A 15,438-nucleotide genomic window follows, 5' to 3' on the forward strand; every position below is an offset into this window, starting at 1 on the left:
TTTGTTTAATCAGATTAGGAAATCATTTCTCCTAGGAAAGAAAAAGGGGGAGGAATTCTCTACCTAGAGATATGAAGCAACTTTGAGGAAAATCTTGTTTTAATAAAAATTGAGCAAAAAAATTATAATTCATTTTTGTATTCTATGGCTTAAATATTTCTTGAGATTAGTTATCATATATTTTAAGCATTAATTGGTTTAAATAGCCAACTGAATGAGAACATGTTTTTGACATGAACATCATTGCATTGAAATATGAAAAGCTCTAAGATGGTACTTACAAAGTATATGACCTTTTGATGAATTTATTTGACCAGTGATACAAATGACTCTGGAGAAAGTGTTTCAGTCAGAATCAAGCTTCTATTATATGCTTAATGGACCTCATAATTTAGATTTATGAGGAAAAAACAATCTTGTTTTTAGCTGCAGAAATATAGCTGCTAAGATTTAATGAATTGGGTTGAGGTAAGTCTATAATTCTATTGTTCCTGCTCCTTGTAATGTTGTTAGTCCTCATAATGTTATTAGTGTTTAGGTGTATGTAACCGTATTATTCACCATGTTCCTCATCTAGCTAAAAGCACCACAGGCAATTTTGCACTCCAGATGTTCATCAAGGCCCTTTGACCAGAAAAGAGGAAAAAAAGACAAACCTCTTTCTTCATTCATGTTTTATTTTAAAATTAAATCTGTTAACCTTCCATTTTATAAATCTGTGTGAAGACCTGAGATCCTGGTGCGCGATTAGCTTGACCTAAGACCTTGGAAAATTTCAGCTTTATAAATAATTATTATTTAACATTAAAAGTGTGTAAACATAGCCTTAATGGATGTTGCCAGTAGTGTCAGCTAAATATCAAAAGTTGTTTATTGGTGTTTGTAGAGCAAGACACAAGATGCAAAGCTGGCTTGTTACCTGACAAAAGAGCATGTTATTTCTATCTTGCAAAGGAGAGCTCTTAATTAAGAGGTCATGTGCAAAAAAAAACCAAAATGGGAAATACATTTAAATGTGTATATTCAATATATACAGCCTTCCTCCTTGACATTTATCTAATGGTTACATTCTGTTATTGTTAATTATTATTGTAGTATTCCAGCATTTTCCAAAATGTTTCTTTTCTATTCAATAAAATCGTGACCTTTAGTCCATCAAGGTTATGAGAGCTAGTATTGCTACGTATTTATTTATTTCTCCTTTAACTGCTAAGAAAAATTGTGGTGATGGGCTCTGTCCTTTGCTATCTTCGTTCTTCTCTCTTAGATACTTGAACTGAACAAACGCATCTCTGTTATTGAAAGTATGCTCAGCTGCCTTGAGGAAAAGATCCTAGTTCATTCTGAGAAGGTAAAATCAAAAACAGAGTTATACATACGCCCAGGTTGCTATTTACTCAGCTATGCTCAAGCAGCCTGATTTGACAGCAGGTCTGATTCTGGGCTGCTCTTTAATAGACCTAGATGCCAAGCTGCTCTTTATTCCTATCAGTGCTTCAACACCTTGCCCACTTGATTAGTGCAGAAGCCTCAGGGCAATTGTCTAGTTCCTTCTTCCTCTGAAGGCCAACATTCCAGGGCCAACATTCCTCAGTGCTGCTCACAGGCTTAACTAATTCTTTCAAAAAAGGGGGAGTTCATTTTTTAAACTAGTGAAGTAAGATGTTTTTATAGTATAAATAGAACACATTGCCAGGGATGTGGAACAAGAGGTTCCAAATGTAAATAGGTGCTTAACCCAGTAAGATTTTCTGCCTCATTATGGATCTTTCATTTAAAGTAGATGATAGAGAAATATTGTACATTACTAGACCTCATTGGGCATTTTTGCTGCTCATTGGAATGGATGTCTCAATATCTTGTGTAGTTAAGACAATAATCCAAACAGTAAATTGATCAGTTAATTCCTACTACATGGTGAGATTTAGGTTTCCTTAATCCCATGTTAAAAAGATGTTCATCTGTTTACTCATATGTATGTAGACTTAGAATAAGCCAGTTAGAACATATGATTGAGAATGACTTGTTTTTGTTTCACTAGCCTCTAGCTATTGATCCCTACATTGATCATAGCACAGAAGAGAAGGAACTGAAGAGAAAATTAGAAGAATTAACAAGTAGCATAACTGAAAAAGCTGTTTCTACTGATGAAGAAAATGCAGGAAAGAAGACTGAAGAATCCAAACCAGAAATCGATTCATCCAATGATGACCTTCCTCCTGATGCGAAGAAGGTATTGTCCTCTGTTTCATATGGTCTTTATTCTCCTTTCAACAAAGCTCTGTTCAGGCAACCACCTTGTAATGTGACCTATTTTCCTGTAAAATCCCACTCTTTGACACTTCATCCACAAAGACATCTATGTGTTCAGTGAGAATGTGTGGACCAAAAAAGATATTCTTGCTGAACATAGGGCTCTCTTTGTAGATTAGATCTCACAAGCTTAACTTTGAGGAATAGGGCTCAACCCTCTTGTGTCTATGGTTGATGTTAAGCCTTTTTGTAATGTGTTCGAGTTTATGTGTTTTGCTTGAAGAGTAACCAGCTTGCTTTGATTGTATAATTCAGCTAACTCTGGCAATCTCAGTGTGGATTTTTTATAATATTACTAACAATTGAAAAATTCCATTTAATTTTTATTTGTTATAATACATTTTATTAAAAGTTTTAAAAAACATAAAAATTAACACAAATTAATGCAAAATAGAAGAAAGAAAGAAAAGAGAGAGAAGAAAAATGAGAAAACAAAAATGTAGAAAGAATAAAAAGAAACAGAAATAAGCTTCCAGTTTCCTCTGCTACAAATATATGTTTGATTACAAAATTATATTTAGTCTATGATTACAAAAAAAAACCAAACCCCTTTTTCCTGTTATCTCCTTTTTCCCGTGAAAACTACAAGTCATAAGTCCATTTTTTCTGCAAATAGTCTATAAGGAGTTTTCATTCAATCATAGATGTAGATAATGTCTTTTTCTATCAAAGGAAGTTAATTTAACCATCTTTGCAAATTCCATCAACTCCATCAACTTAACCAATCATTGCTCCATCGTAGGTAGACATTTCTACTTTTGAGCATATATTCGCCTTATTGCAGTTTTCATATATATTTGTGTGTGTGTTTGTGTGTATGTATACATACACACACACACATACCATATTTTTCAGAGTATAAGACGCACCCCTTTTCCTCAAAAAAGAGGCTGAAAATCTGGGTGCATCTTATACATCGAATACAGCATTTTTTGCCTCCAGAAGCCCCACCCCCTTTACCAAAATACCCTTATGGAGGCTTTCAGAGAGCTCCTGGGGGCTGGGGAGGGCAGAAATGAGCGAAAAATGGGGCTTTTGCCCCTCCCCCCAGTCCCCAGCAGCACTCTATAAGCCTCCATAAGGGTATGCATGCAATATTTTTTTTACAAAAACAGCCCCCCTTTCACAAAAAATGGGCTGTTTTTCTGCTCATTTTGCCCCCCCCCCGAGCACTCTGCAAGCCCCCCCCCAGGCTATTCATGCCTTTAAAAAATGCCCATTTTCACGAAAAACAGGCCATTTTTGGGAGGTTTGCAGAGTGCAAAAACTTTTTTTTTCCTTTTAGAAAACTCTTTAACTGATTGATGAGAATTACATTGATCAAGTGCTGTGTCAGCAGAAACAAAGTCTTAGGTGCTGCAGATTGTCAGCAATTTCCTTCTCCAGCACATGGATAAATATACCTGGAAACATCTACCTACCTACCTACTCTCTTTCTCTCCCTACCTATCTACTGTATTCCTCTCTCTATTTCTCTCTCTCTATCCCTCTACCTACCTACCTACACACTCACTCTCTCTCCCTACCTACCTACTGTATTTATCTATCTTTATTTCTCTCTCTATCCCTTTATCTACCTATCTACCTAACTACTCTTACTCTCTTTCCCTACCTACCTACTGTATTTCTCTCTCTTTCTTTCCCTCTCTATCCCTCAGTCTACCTACCTACTTTTTTAAAAAAATTGTCTCTTCAAAACCTTGGTGCGTCTTATACTCCAAAAAATATGGCATATGTTGCATTTGTGCTGATAAATAAATAAAGGGAGACTAGTATAGATCTATTTCAAGCTATTTAGTTCTCATCAGCTAGCCACACCCCTACTGGGATTCGAACCTGGGCTGTTTTTACATGTTAGGCAGTTGTACTAGCCTCTAAGCCACAAGCTCTCCTCCCTTATCAGCTGAGCCAAGGAAATAATTAAGTGTTATGTCAAAACACCTGGTATGGCCAAATATGGGAGGGAGCATGCTGCTTCCCTTTTGCCTTTCAACTCCACCCTAGGAGCCTTCCAGGCAGAAAATATATTCCTGCCATATTTATATACGTATCAAAAAAAGGTTTGGCCTTTTTACATGTCCATCAAACATAATAAAATTTCCTTTCATGTTGTTCACATTTCCAGCAAAGATTCAAAGCACCTTCAAAGCACAATGTTCAAACCTTTCAGTCATATATTTCCCATTGTTCCATTTATATATTTTAACTGAAGTTTTTAGCTCATTTTTATCATACATTCTTTCACTTTTTATTTATTCCATACTCTGAAAATGGCCTGCCTGACATAATGATTTTTATCTACATTCATCTTAGCTTTGTCATATAATAAATATCCTTACACCCAAATCTTAAATCATGTCCTTAACTCCAATAACTTCTATTCCTTAATACACACTCTTTTATCCAAACTGCACATCAGATAGCAAAATATAATTTCAAATCTGTTAGACCCACATTTCCTTTGTATCTGTATGCGTTTAACTTTATATTTAATTTGGGTTTTCCCACCTGCCATACACATTTCCCCAATAGTGACAATTGTAATCAGTCCCATCTTGACATACCATATTTTTCGGAGTATAAGATGCACCTTTCCCCCCCTAAAAGAGCATGGAAATGTTGGTACGTCTTATACACCAATGCATCTTATAGTCTGAAAAATATGGTATATTTTTTAACTTTATTAAGTGCTTAATATAGTTATTTTGAAATAATATAGTGTTTATATTTGTGATAGTTATATTCAAATATTTTATCTTTTAAATCTTAAAAAATCCATTTTATTAATTTTATTTAATTTTTTATCTTCATATTTTTGTTAACTACTTTGGCTTTTTTAAAATTAATCTTAATACCAACTAATGCCCCAAATTTTTCTAGCTTTCTCATTAAAAATTCAATTCCTTTTACAGAGTTTTCCAAAATTCATCCACAAAAGTTCTCTTATGACTCTTTACATCTTTATGTCTATAATTTGTGTCTCTATTCAATATTTCAAGAACTAAAATATTGTTTTGAAAACTTTCTTGTATCTATTCTTAATTTTTTGCAAATAGTTCTTAAATCTAAATTGCCCTTGTTGGGTTGTTTGTTGTTTTTGTAATCTCATAAAAAGGTTTAACTCACTGCAAAAATTTATCTTTGCTGCAGAAGAAGTATTTCTTCATCTGTAATTAATTACTTCCTGGAATTATTAAGAAGTGGGGAAAAGCAAGGTTTTAATGTCCATTTCTGCTCTAATGCAGTTATAGGTTTCCCAGCATCTCAGCTCTTGGAATGACTGCAAAATCTTTTCCATTTCTTCAGTTAGCCCTGAAGAAACTACGGTCCATAGCACACATAATTTATCTCATCTTCTCTGATTCAGGAAGATTGTGCTGAGTAATATATGCATTCTAGTCAGAGTTCACAGCTGTGGGTGCTGTCTAGCCAGCAGCCTACTATAATTTCCCATCAGACATTCCAAAAATCCATTTTATTTTAATCACCATGTATACAATATAGTTTTTAAATCTAATTCCTGTGTTCCAATTTATCATTGGGAAATCCATGATCCTGCTCTTTACTTTGTAAAATTGAATAGCAGCCAAAAATGCTCAGGGAATGTCTTTTCAATTATTTCCCTTTACTTCTTTAGCTGTGAAATTGTTCATTCATTGCAGTCTAAGAGTGGAACTTCAAAACACACTGCTTTCAACCCAGTTAACTTTCTGGAATCAAAATGAACAGGATTGTGTAAAACCAAAGCAATAATACATAGTAACCCTTCTGCAGCATAATTTTTAAAATGCTAGTCAATTGCCTTGCTTTACCCATTAGTCAGGATTTGCCAAAGCAACATTATTTACTATTACTACTTCAAGCCACAATTAATGAGGTATTTTCATCTTTGATTCCAGGAATCTGTGGCACTTGGCACTTTGGCAACATTTGTTTCTGATTACAGTAGAATCAGATTTAATTGTAGGATGGAAGAGTCTCTATCTTTATTACTTCCTAGCCTTTCAGTATATGCTCATCTTTTTGAAATAATCTATTAACAAAATATATATGTATGCTTTTGAGTTCTAATGGTCTTTCTCCCTATTGCTGATGTTTCTAATTAACAGCTTTAGCATATAGAAATTGGTCTTGGCTTAGGCTATCCATTAAGGAAAGGCTATTGTCTACCCTGCCACTAGGTAGAAGAAACATTTTTCTTCTAGAGATATTTTACATTACACCTCTGTCTTGTGGAAATATGATAAGAAATTTGTTGTTATTTTTAAACGTATAAATCCCTTAGAACAGAGGTGTCAAACTCAATTTCATTGAGGGCCACATCAAGGCTGTAATTGACCTTGGGAGGCCTGGAGGGGCCTAGCCAGCTTGATGCCACTCACTGGGTGTGGCCAGCTGGGTAGGCGTGACCAGCTTGGCGACACTCCCCAAATGTTGGCATGTTTCCTCGTTGCATGGGTAGACCGGGGCGAAGCAATGCAGGTCGGCCCCTTACATTTTCCAGGAGAGCCCCAAGGGCCGGATCCGACCACATCGTGGGCTAAATCCAGCCCATGAGCCTTGAGTTTAACATCCCTGCCTTAGAAGTTAAAGCAGGTTCTGCTGCACAGCACTCACATCATTGCTGCATTCCAGTTCTTTAGGACTCTTGAAGGAGAGGAAAGGGGGAAAATATGTCAGGCAATTCAAAATGCTAATCTGAATTTAGCTCAGAGTCTATGGTTCAGAGTCTGTGACTCATTTCTGAATACATAGATGATTAAAAAGTCTGTCTGCACTAGCAGTTCATTAATATTTTCCTTCTCTCTGATTTGTCTTATGCTCAAGATTATGGCCAGTCTTGACAAGGATGTGACATTCATTCATTTAGACATCTTACATTGATGACATAACATTGTTCCACGTTAACTTAAAGGAATTCTTAAAACTTTTCTGTGATTATTGTATTGTGACTTTTACATCTTCCCTTAGTTCATTAATCATGCTTTATTCCCATTGCAGTTGTAAACTGATGTGAATATGGACAGTGAAAGAGAAAGGCAATCATTTTGGAGCATTGAATAAAAAGCCAACTATACTGGCAGTTAAGGCTTTCAGCAGCAACTGTTACAGCCTATATAGTCTTCTCAGTAATTACAGTCTTACAATAGACACAGCTTTCAACAACTTATTAACTTTGATCATTCATCCCAGTAGAGGCTCTTCAAATTGCAAAAGCAAGATGGACTTCTGTATCTTTATCTTTGTTTCTGTCTCCTTCAAAGGACTTGGTTTATGAACAGGTGGGCTGTAGCCCTGAAACATGTGCTCTATGAAAACTAGACATGAAAAGGTTCTGAAGAATGGATATAAACTGTTCTGGCCTTCCTGAATTCACCCAGAATCTCAAGATATGGAAAGAAGGCAAAGCAACTAGAAAACAGTTGTTAAGCCAGGCTCATCAATCTATTAATGATTATATCGAAGGCATTGTTAAACTCCTGCTGACTGACTATATTACAAAATAATACATAGAAGTCTAGTGGAGATATGCAGAACAAAGCAAATTCTAAGACATGGTTTTAAAAATTCAGCAAACTAAATGAACATAAAAGTGAAGGTAGTATGCTTCAAATAAGACACTCTGACTTGAATTCTCTTGTTGATGGCCTGGAGCTGCCATTCAGGGGAGAAGACTGGGCCAGCTGCCAAGACTCACTGTCCCACCTACACAAACTGAAGAAATTCATGCTAACAATCCATGATTAATTGCCGGGTGATTTCGCTCTGGGTCACAAGGGTGCGGCTTATCTTAATTTCCAGTGTAGCTATAAAAAGTGGTGGAAAGCACAGGGTCGCTCGTGCCGAAGGAAGAATACAAACTGCATTTCAAACCATTTCTTTGTTTGGCTAGTTTCATTATCCCTTCGGAACCTGACAGTTACTTTACTGGCACTCATTAAGTAAATGCTATCATTCCATTTCCTGTAGTTTGGTTTTCATTGTTTTCTGGACACATCAATTTGTTCGTTTATCAGCATGTCTTTGTGAACTTTAGTTCTTCCACTTGCCTCATGAGTACAGAGATTACAGCCAGAAGGAAAATCATTGAGAGTAGCAGAAAGGCTCTTCTTCTTGCACTGGGAAATTATCTGAGGACTGGAAAAGAGCTGATGTAGTTTCCATCTTCAAAAAAGAGAAAAAACAAATGCAAGAGACTACGGACCAGTCAGCCTGACATCAATACTTGGGAAGATCCTGGAAAAGATAATCAAAAAACAGATTTTCGAACATCTAGAAGCAAGGAAAATTATACTCAGAAGCCAACATGGGCTTGCCAAAAACAGATCATGCCAAACAAATCTTATTTTATTCTTTGACAAAATGACTAAATATGTACCAGCGAAATGCTGTGGAGATAATATATTTGGATTCCATTTCATTCAATAAAGTAGACCACAACCTACTTCTTGGTAAGCTAGAAAAATTTGAGATAAACAGCATTACCACTAGATAGATTTGTCACTTACATATATTTGTGGCTTACAAACTGTACTCAATGAGCAGTCTTTAATAGTACTACATCTATATGGAAGGAAGGAAGGAATTGGATACCACAGAGTTCTGTCTTAGACCCAGTACTCTTCATTATCTTCATAAATGACTTAGATGAGGAAATAGAAGGGAAACTCATCAAATCTGCAGATGACACTAAATGGACTAGAAGACCTCCAAGATCTCTTCCAACTCTATTCTGTATTCTTACCATCTCTCCATTCCAATAGAAAGTCCCAAGAATAGGAGGTCAACAGTGCTGCCAATTTCCACAGGTTCTTTTCATTCCAAAGTAAATATTTAAAATCCAAATTTGCTAATATTTGCTAGTATTATTGTACAAAATATCAATAAATAGTATCTTCCAAGATGTAAGACAATTACTTTAAAATGCTACAGAGTAGCAGAGCATGCCTTTGAACACTGATCATTATTTGCAATTGATGTTTCAATTAGCTATATAAAGATAATAACATTTAAATCCTTTTCATCAAAGCTAAATCCACACAGTTATCTTGTAGTATAGATGCGAAGCATCTGTCAGTTCAGCGTCATATTGATCATTGGAGGAACGTGATTCTTAAAAAGCTAGCTGGACCACACAACTAGTTATCTTCATTGAATGAGCAGCCACAAGTTAAAGCACAGTGAACCCCATCAGAAATCACATCAAGACTGAAGAGCACAAGTTTATGCTGAACCCAAGAACCCATCCTTGCCATTAATTGTGGACTTGTTTGTTGTTGTTTTTAAAAAAAACCTGAAATAGAAAGTGTGTGTGTTTTTCAATCTGATCACAGTTCACATTCTGACACATGGTTTCCTAAAAGAACAAGTAATATGCAGATTTGCATACTGGTAACACTGAAACTGGAGTGATGAATGCTCCTGTGCTGCTTTTGGAAAAATGGGAGAGTCTGTCACTGACATGAGCTGGTCAGAGTGGATGGTGTCAGCATGCTTTCAAATGACTGTTTTCTGGGTTGTACGAGAAGGAAGCAGGCACTTAAGACACCCTAAGTTTTAGCAAAGTACCATTTTTTTCTCCTGAAGATAAAGTTAGGCCTGTTATGTGTTCATGGTAGTCACTTTTCCCAAACACTGTCCGTAATCAGAAAAGTACCCCACCCAGAGTTTTAGCAGCTTGGAGGAGCCTATAAATCCCATACATAAATGAACCTCTATTCTCTGTGAAGGACAATCCATACATCTAAAATATTGTTCTTTGTTGCTATGAGGATTTAACTGTGTTGCAGAACAAATTTAGGCAGGTAACAAATAACTACTTAAAGCTTATTTTAAAATAATAATAAAGGTGGTTTTTTTAGAACCCCACTTGCAGCCCCAGAAACCATGACCTGTTGGCTCTTCCTTTAAGAGATAATTATTTGTCTTCCCAGTCGTCACTGTTCTCCTTAAGATTATCACACACACTCCCCAAGCCATGCTGCAACCCCGCATGCCCACGTTGGCACCACCCTTGCACATTCATTCTCACTCCTGTGCACTCCTCCCAACCCACACAACACTGCTCAGCAGCCTTCCAAATCCACACAGCACCTGCCATGAAGTCTCTTGCACCCCAGGCAACTTCCCTGACCCAATGTAGCATCTCTCACCTTCCCCCATTACTCTCCCCAACCTAAGTGCCACCTCTTGTACAACCAGCCTATGTGCCACCTCCCACACATCTCCCTCCCTCCCCCACTTGCAGCCATTTACCTGCTTGCCACCCTGGTGCTTTTGATTTCCTGCCAACTTCCCAATTGACTTTCATTATAGGAAGCTGACGGAGCATTGGAAATCACATGTCTGTGGTAGCATGGGAGTACTGAAGTGACCATAGTTTTGTGAAATATCAATCCCATGAAGTCATGGATTTTAGACTCCTTCTTTAATTTGGCAGATTTGAGCCAACGATGCCCCATTTTGCCCAGTTGAAGGTCAAGCAGACGCAAAAGTTTTAGTAGCATATGCATTTATGTTACTCTGTCACGGTGCATAAAATGAACTCCATATTTAGCAATGTGCATCTTGGGATGGTATTTGATTTCAGCGAACCCTTTGATGTTATATTTATTCTTCTTATTTGCCAGCATTTATTAAATAAAAATATAGCATTCCAGTTTATTGATTCCTGTTGGCATTTGCCCATTAATCTACAAACTAGGAACTTGATGTATGTTTCAAATCTGAAAATGGATACATTTTTAGCCTGAAAAATTATGGAGCTTGTAACTTTGATATTTCAATAATCACAATCATAAAATAGATGAAGAAGATAAGTATTACTATAACCCCTTTTCAAAGGCAGTCAGTCTCCTGAACCAGTGTGTACCCTAGCATTTGCATTGATCGAAGTAGAGTCCTTAGTATCTCCGTCTTCAGTTCTTAGTATCTCAGGCAATGGAATTGATTAAAAACCTCTGTGTGGTAACTTTAAGGAGCTGAAGAAGCAACAATATGATGTAACAGAAGAAGCCTCCTATGTCCAATTCTTCAGTGAAAATTCTATTCCTGATAGAACTAGTTTTCATGTAATCATATTATCTGTTTTGTAACTAACTGCAGAAGCTAGATTTGGACCAGTTATACATTTTCTTTATTAAAATACAAGAATATACAAAAGGAAGAGGATTTATGCATGGAAGATGAGAATGTTGGTTTTTTTTACCTTTACATTGATTTACATTACATATGGTCAAATTGGGGCAAATATGGTTTCTCTATTACTGTCTCTACAGGTAGTCCTCAACCTACAACCATAATTGGGACTGGATTTCATGATCATAAGTTGAGACACTTATGTGATTGGATGCAGTTTTATGGCTTTTTTGCAGCAGTTGTTAACCAAATCACCACAGTATTTAAGTGAATCTGGTTGTAAGTGCGAACGCATTCTTTTTTTTTTTGTAAAAGTTGTTTATTTTTAAACAAAGACAAACAGAACATAAAACATAAAACCTTCATCAATTACATATAGCATGTCATTTGGTTACAGGCTTTTGTGCATTCTTTCCATAATCACCACTTTCAGTTGTATTTAAAATCACAAATTATCCATCAAAATATACATAGATATATTATTACCATGGTACATCATTTGTTCAGTTATAATTGTTATTCCTTCATTTTTTTAAAAAAATTTCTAGGTATTGGGTTCATATATATACCAACATTCCATTGCATCATTCTTAGTCTATTTAATAATAATATGCCTTTATAATATCACCTATATCATTCTTATTATTTTTACAGCATAAAAAATTATCTAACATTTTTCATTTCCATGTGTTTTTTTTCTAACCACTGATAAGAACAAATCGCATACCTTATAAAATTGTTCATCTTCTTGTTCTCTAATTTCAAACGTCAATTTACTCATTCCAACAATAAATCGTGTACTTCTACTATCAGTAATCTAGAATTCCTTAATGTTATCCATTCTTTAATTCACATTAAGCTTGTTGCCTGATGATATAATTCCCAGTTAGGCAGACCTGAACCCATTCTTCTGAATGGGAGGATTTTGCCCGAAACTGGCAAAAAAGGTCACAAATTGCAGTCACATGATCACTACAACCAGTTGTAAAGGCAAGCCAATTGCCAAACCATCAAAATGCAGTAATGTGATCACAGGGAGGATACGGCATGACATTTTACAATGGCTAGAAGTGCTTTACACACATGTTCTGGGCCCGTCTTAATTTCAAATGGTTGTTAAGTGACCAGTTATAAGTTATAGGTAGTTCACCAATAGCAGTGCATTTACTTTTGCTGTCTAACTTGTCATGTACTGATGGATCATAATGTCTTCTACTCCCCAATGATCCTTTCCCTTCTTGTTTTTTTTAATAATTTTATTTTTATTTTTAAAACAGACAAACAAGACATGTAACATAAAAACATCTTCAGTTACGTACAGTGTGTCAATTGGTTACAAGGTTTTTGTGTATCCTTTCCATAATCATCATTTAAACTTTATATAAAGTCACATATTGTCAATCAAATATATTTGTATACATTATTATTATAGTACTTCATTTGTTTGACTATCACTATTGTTTCTTCATTTTAAGCGAGATATTCTAAATATGGGTTCATTTATTTTATAATAATTCATATCATCTTCAATATATCCAATAATAAAGTATTTTTATATCCTATCCTAAATCATTCTATTATTTTAGTATTGGTAACATTCTCTAATAATTTTCAATTCCATGGTTTTTTTTTTAATCTAACTACTTGGTAAAATAAATCCCATATCCTATAAAATTGTTTATCTTCTTGGTCTCTAATTTCATATGTCAACTTACTTGTTTCAGCACATTCCATTCCATTATTCGTATCATCAATCTAATATGTATACAATTATGATTATTAAACATTCATTGAGTATAGCTATTATTACATCCTTTTTATGTGAAGCATACTAAATTTAAAGTAATTTTATATTATGGCATTTCCTTACATCATCCTTACATCATCCAGTATTACATCTTTATATTCTACGCTATATAGAATTGTTTATCGTTTATAAAAAAAAAAAAGCTTTCCAACATCATCTCCATAGTCCTCACATGCAGTTTATATAAAATTATATATTATCAAGTTAGTATATATAAATGCATTATTATCATTGTTAATCATTTATTTGACTATAACTATTATTACTTTGTCTTATACATAATAATCAAAGTTTAACTAAGTTTAACTTAATTTTATTGTGGCATTTCATTTCATCATCCTGTATCCTTCCAATAGTAGTGCAGTCCAATATCTCTTGCCATTTGTAGAATCTGTATTCTAAGTGTTTTCTTGATAAGTCTTATGTGGACTTATGTGGCAACTTGTTGTTCATTGCATATCTTGTAAAGACTCGAAATCCTCCATCTGTTCCTTCCATCAGCTTGCCTTTAGTTCTCACTAGTGCTTCTGCCAAAATTACTATAATTGTTTCTGCCAAATTTTCTCCTCTTTCAGTATTTCATCATTTCCCTCCACTCTCAGTTTGCTGTCAATATCAACAATTTTCTTATCACCTTGTTCATATTTTTCTGCAATTTTTTGAACTCTGTCCTCAAATTTCATCATTATTTTGTAAGTATACTCAACTCTTCCCTCCCTTCTTTCTGTATTTTGTTCTATAATCTCAAGTCTCTTCAATTCTCTCTGTGCTTATTAGTACTTTTTGAATTTCGAGCATAATTATTTGCAATGTTAATTCCTTTTCTTCTTCATGCTGCACCATTTTTCCAGATTGTAAACACTGCCACTAAGACATCCAAGGCATTTTGCTAGGTTTCAGACAAATTCAATGTAATCTTTCAAGTCAAGGCTTTCTCTTTACTCCAGAGAGCACCTGTATAAAGAAAACGTGTTTTCCCACTGTCCCTTTCAGTAAATAAAGCCAATAGCCTTGAGATATCAGATGTTACCAAGCCTCTAGGTGGCAGTGTTACTTTTCTCTGCTTTTACCTCTCTCTTTAAGTTTCGAGCTCAGGAAGAGAAAAAAATGCTTAAAAGTTATGATCCAGCTGAGCCTTGAGAGGGAAGAGATTTTTAATCCACAAATACAAAAAATGGGAAAAATAGAAGAAGGGGAAAAAAAAGACCAGTCCAATTTAAAAGTAAGAGGCATTTGTAAAAATTCCATCCATAAAAAGAAATGAAATTAAAGAGAAAAAGATAACACAATAGTTTTAATCCAAACTTGATTCGCCGCTTGCTTTCTTCTGTCTTCGATTTTAATTTAACTAAGTCTTTTTGGGTATTCTCTTCTCTAATATTAAAGTTTTTCTCACCATTTTGACACACTCTCCTGCTCTGCTTCTGTTTCAGGCATCTGTCCCAACCTTTTGCAGCTTCAATAGCTGCTTCTCTTGTAGCCAGAAAAAAGAGTTTCTCCTGGATCGATCAGGGGCTTTGCGATGCCCCTGAGATCAGCAGGACATGCCCTTCTCTATCTCCATCTCTACAGGACGGTTTAGGTCCAAAAAGGACCGTCCAACAGCAGAGATATCGACAGCAATCCTGGAGCTCCAAGATTGCATGCGTGTCGACGTCAGCCCCGCCTTCACTTTTCCTTCTTGTTTTGATTGCTTACTTTCAATATCTAGTTGCCAAGTGATGAGAGGATGGTCCCTATTTATTTAAACAAACTTTGGCTATCAAGGTCACCAGATGATCTATGACCGGGCTGTCAAACTCAATTTCATTGAGGGCCCCATCAAGGTTGTGTTTGACCTCAGAGGGGGGACAGGGAGACATGACCAGGGTGTCTGGCAGCTTGATGTCACTTGTGTTGTGGGGGGGTGGGTGGTACGAGTGTTCTGCAAGCAAAAATGGGCCCCCAAGCTCCATTTTCAGCTGCAACGGCTTCTACAACCCTCTACCAGTGAAAACAGCTTGGGAGGGCTGCCCGTGACCCTTCTGAGCTCCATTTTTGTTGGCACAGGCACCACGGGCCAGTCTTTTGATGTTTTCAGGGTAGCCTCGCAGTCTAAGCACTCTGCAAGCTGGAGCCAGCCCCTGGGCCTTGAGTTTGACACCCCTGATCTATGATTTCAACTCCCTTAAAAATAAACT

The 15,438-nt window shown here is 35.9% G+C and overlaps 1 protein-coding gene across 2 annotated transcripts in view; it reads left to right on the forward strand.

Annotated features, from left to right (window-relative positions):
* Positions 1–15,438, forward strand: part of LOC106548952 (melanophilin) — an 82,924-nt gene that overhangs the window by 51,125 nt on the left and 16,361 nt on the right. Inside the window, exons 9-10 of one of the 2 annotated variants that reach the window (XM_087716660.1) lie at positions 1,268–1,351; positions 2,042–2,233. In XM_087716660.1, coding sequence (XP_087572786.1) covers positions 1,268–1,351; positions 2,042–2,233 — 276 coding nt within the window. The remainder of the gene's footprint in view (positions 1–1,267; positions 1,352–2,041; positions 2,234–15,438) is intronic. The other variant, XM_087716661.1, reaches the window with a different exon arrangement.

Source organism: Thamnophis sirtalis, unplaced genomic scaffold, assembly GCF_051295495.1.
Source record: "Thamnophis sirtalis isolate CommonGarterSnake01/CBP01778 unplaced genomic scaffold, rThaSir2_p1.2 scaffold_5, whole genome shotgun sequence".
In the NCBI taxonomy this organism is placed as follows: Eukaryota; Metazoa; Chordata; class Lepidosauria; order Squamata; family Natricidae; genus Thamnophis; species Thamnophis sirtalis.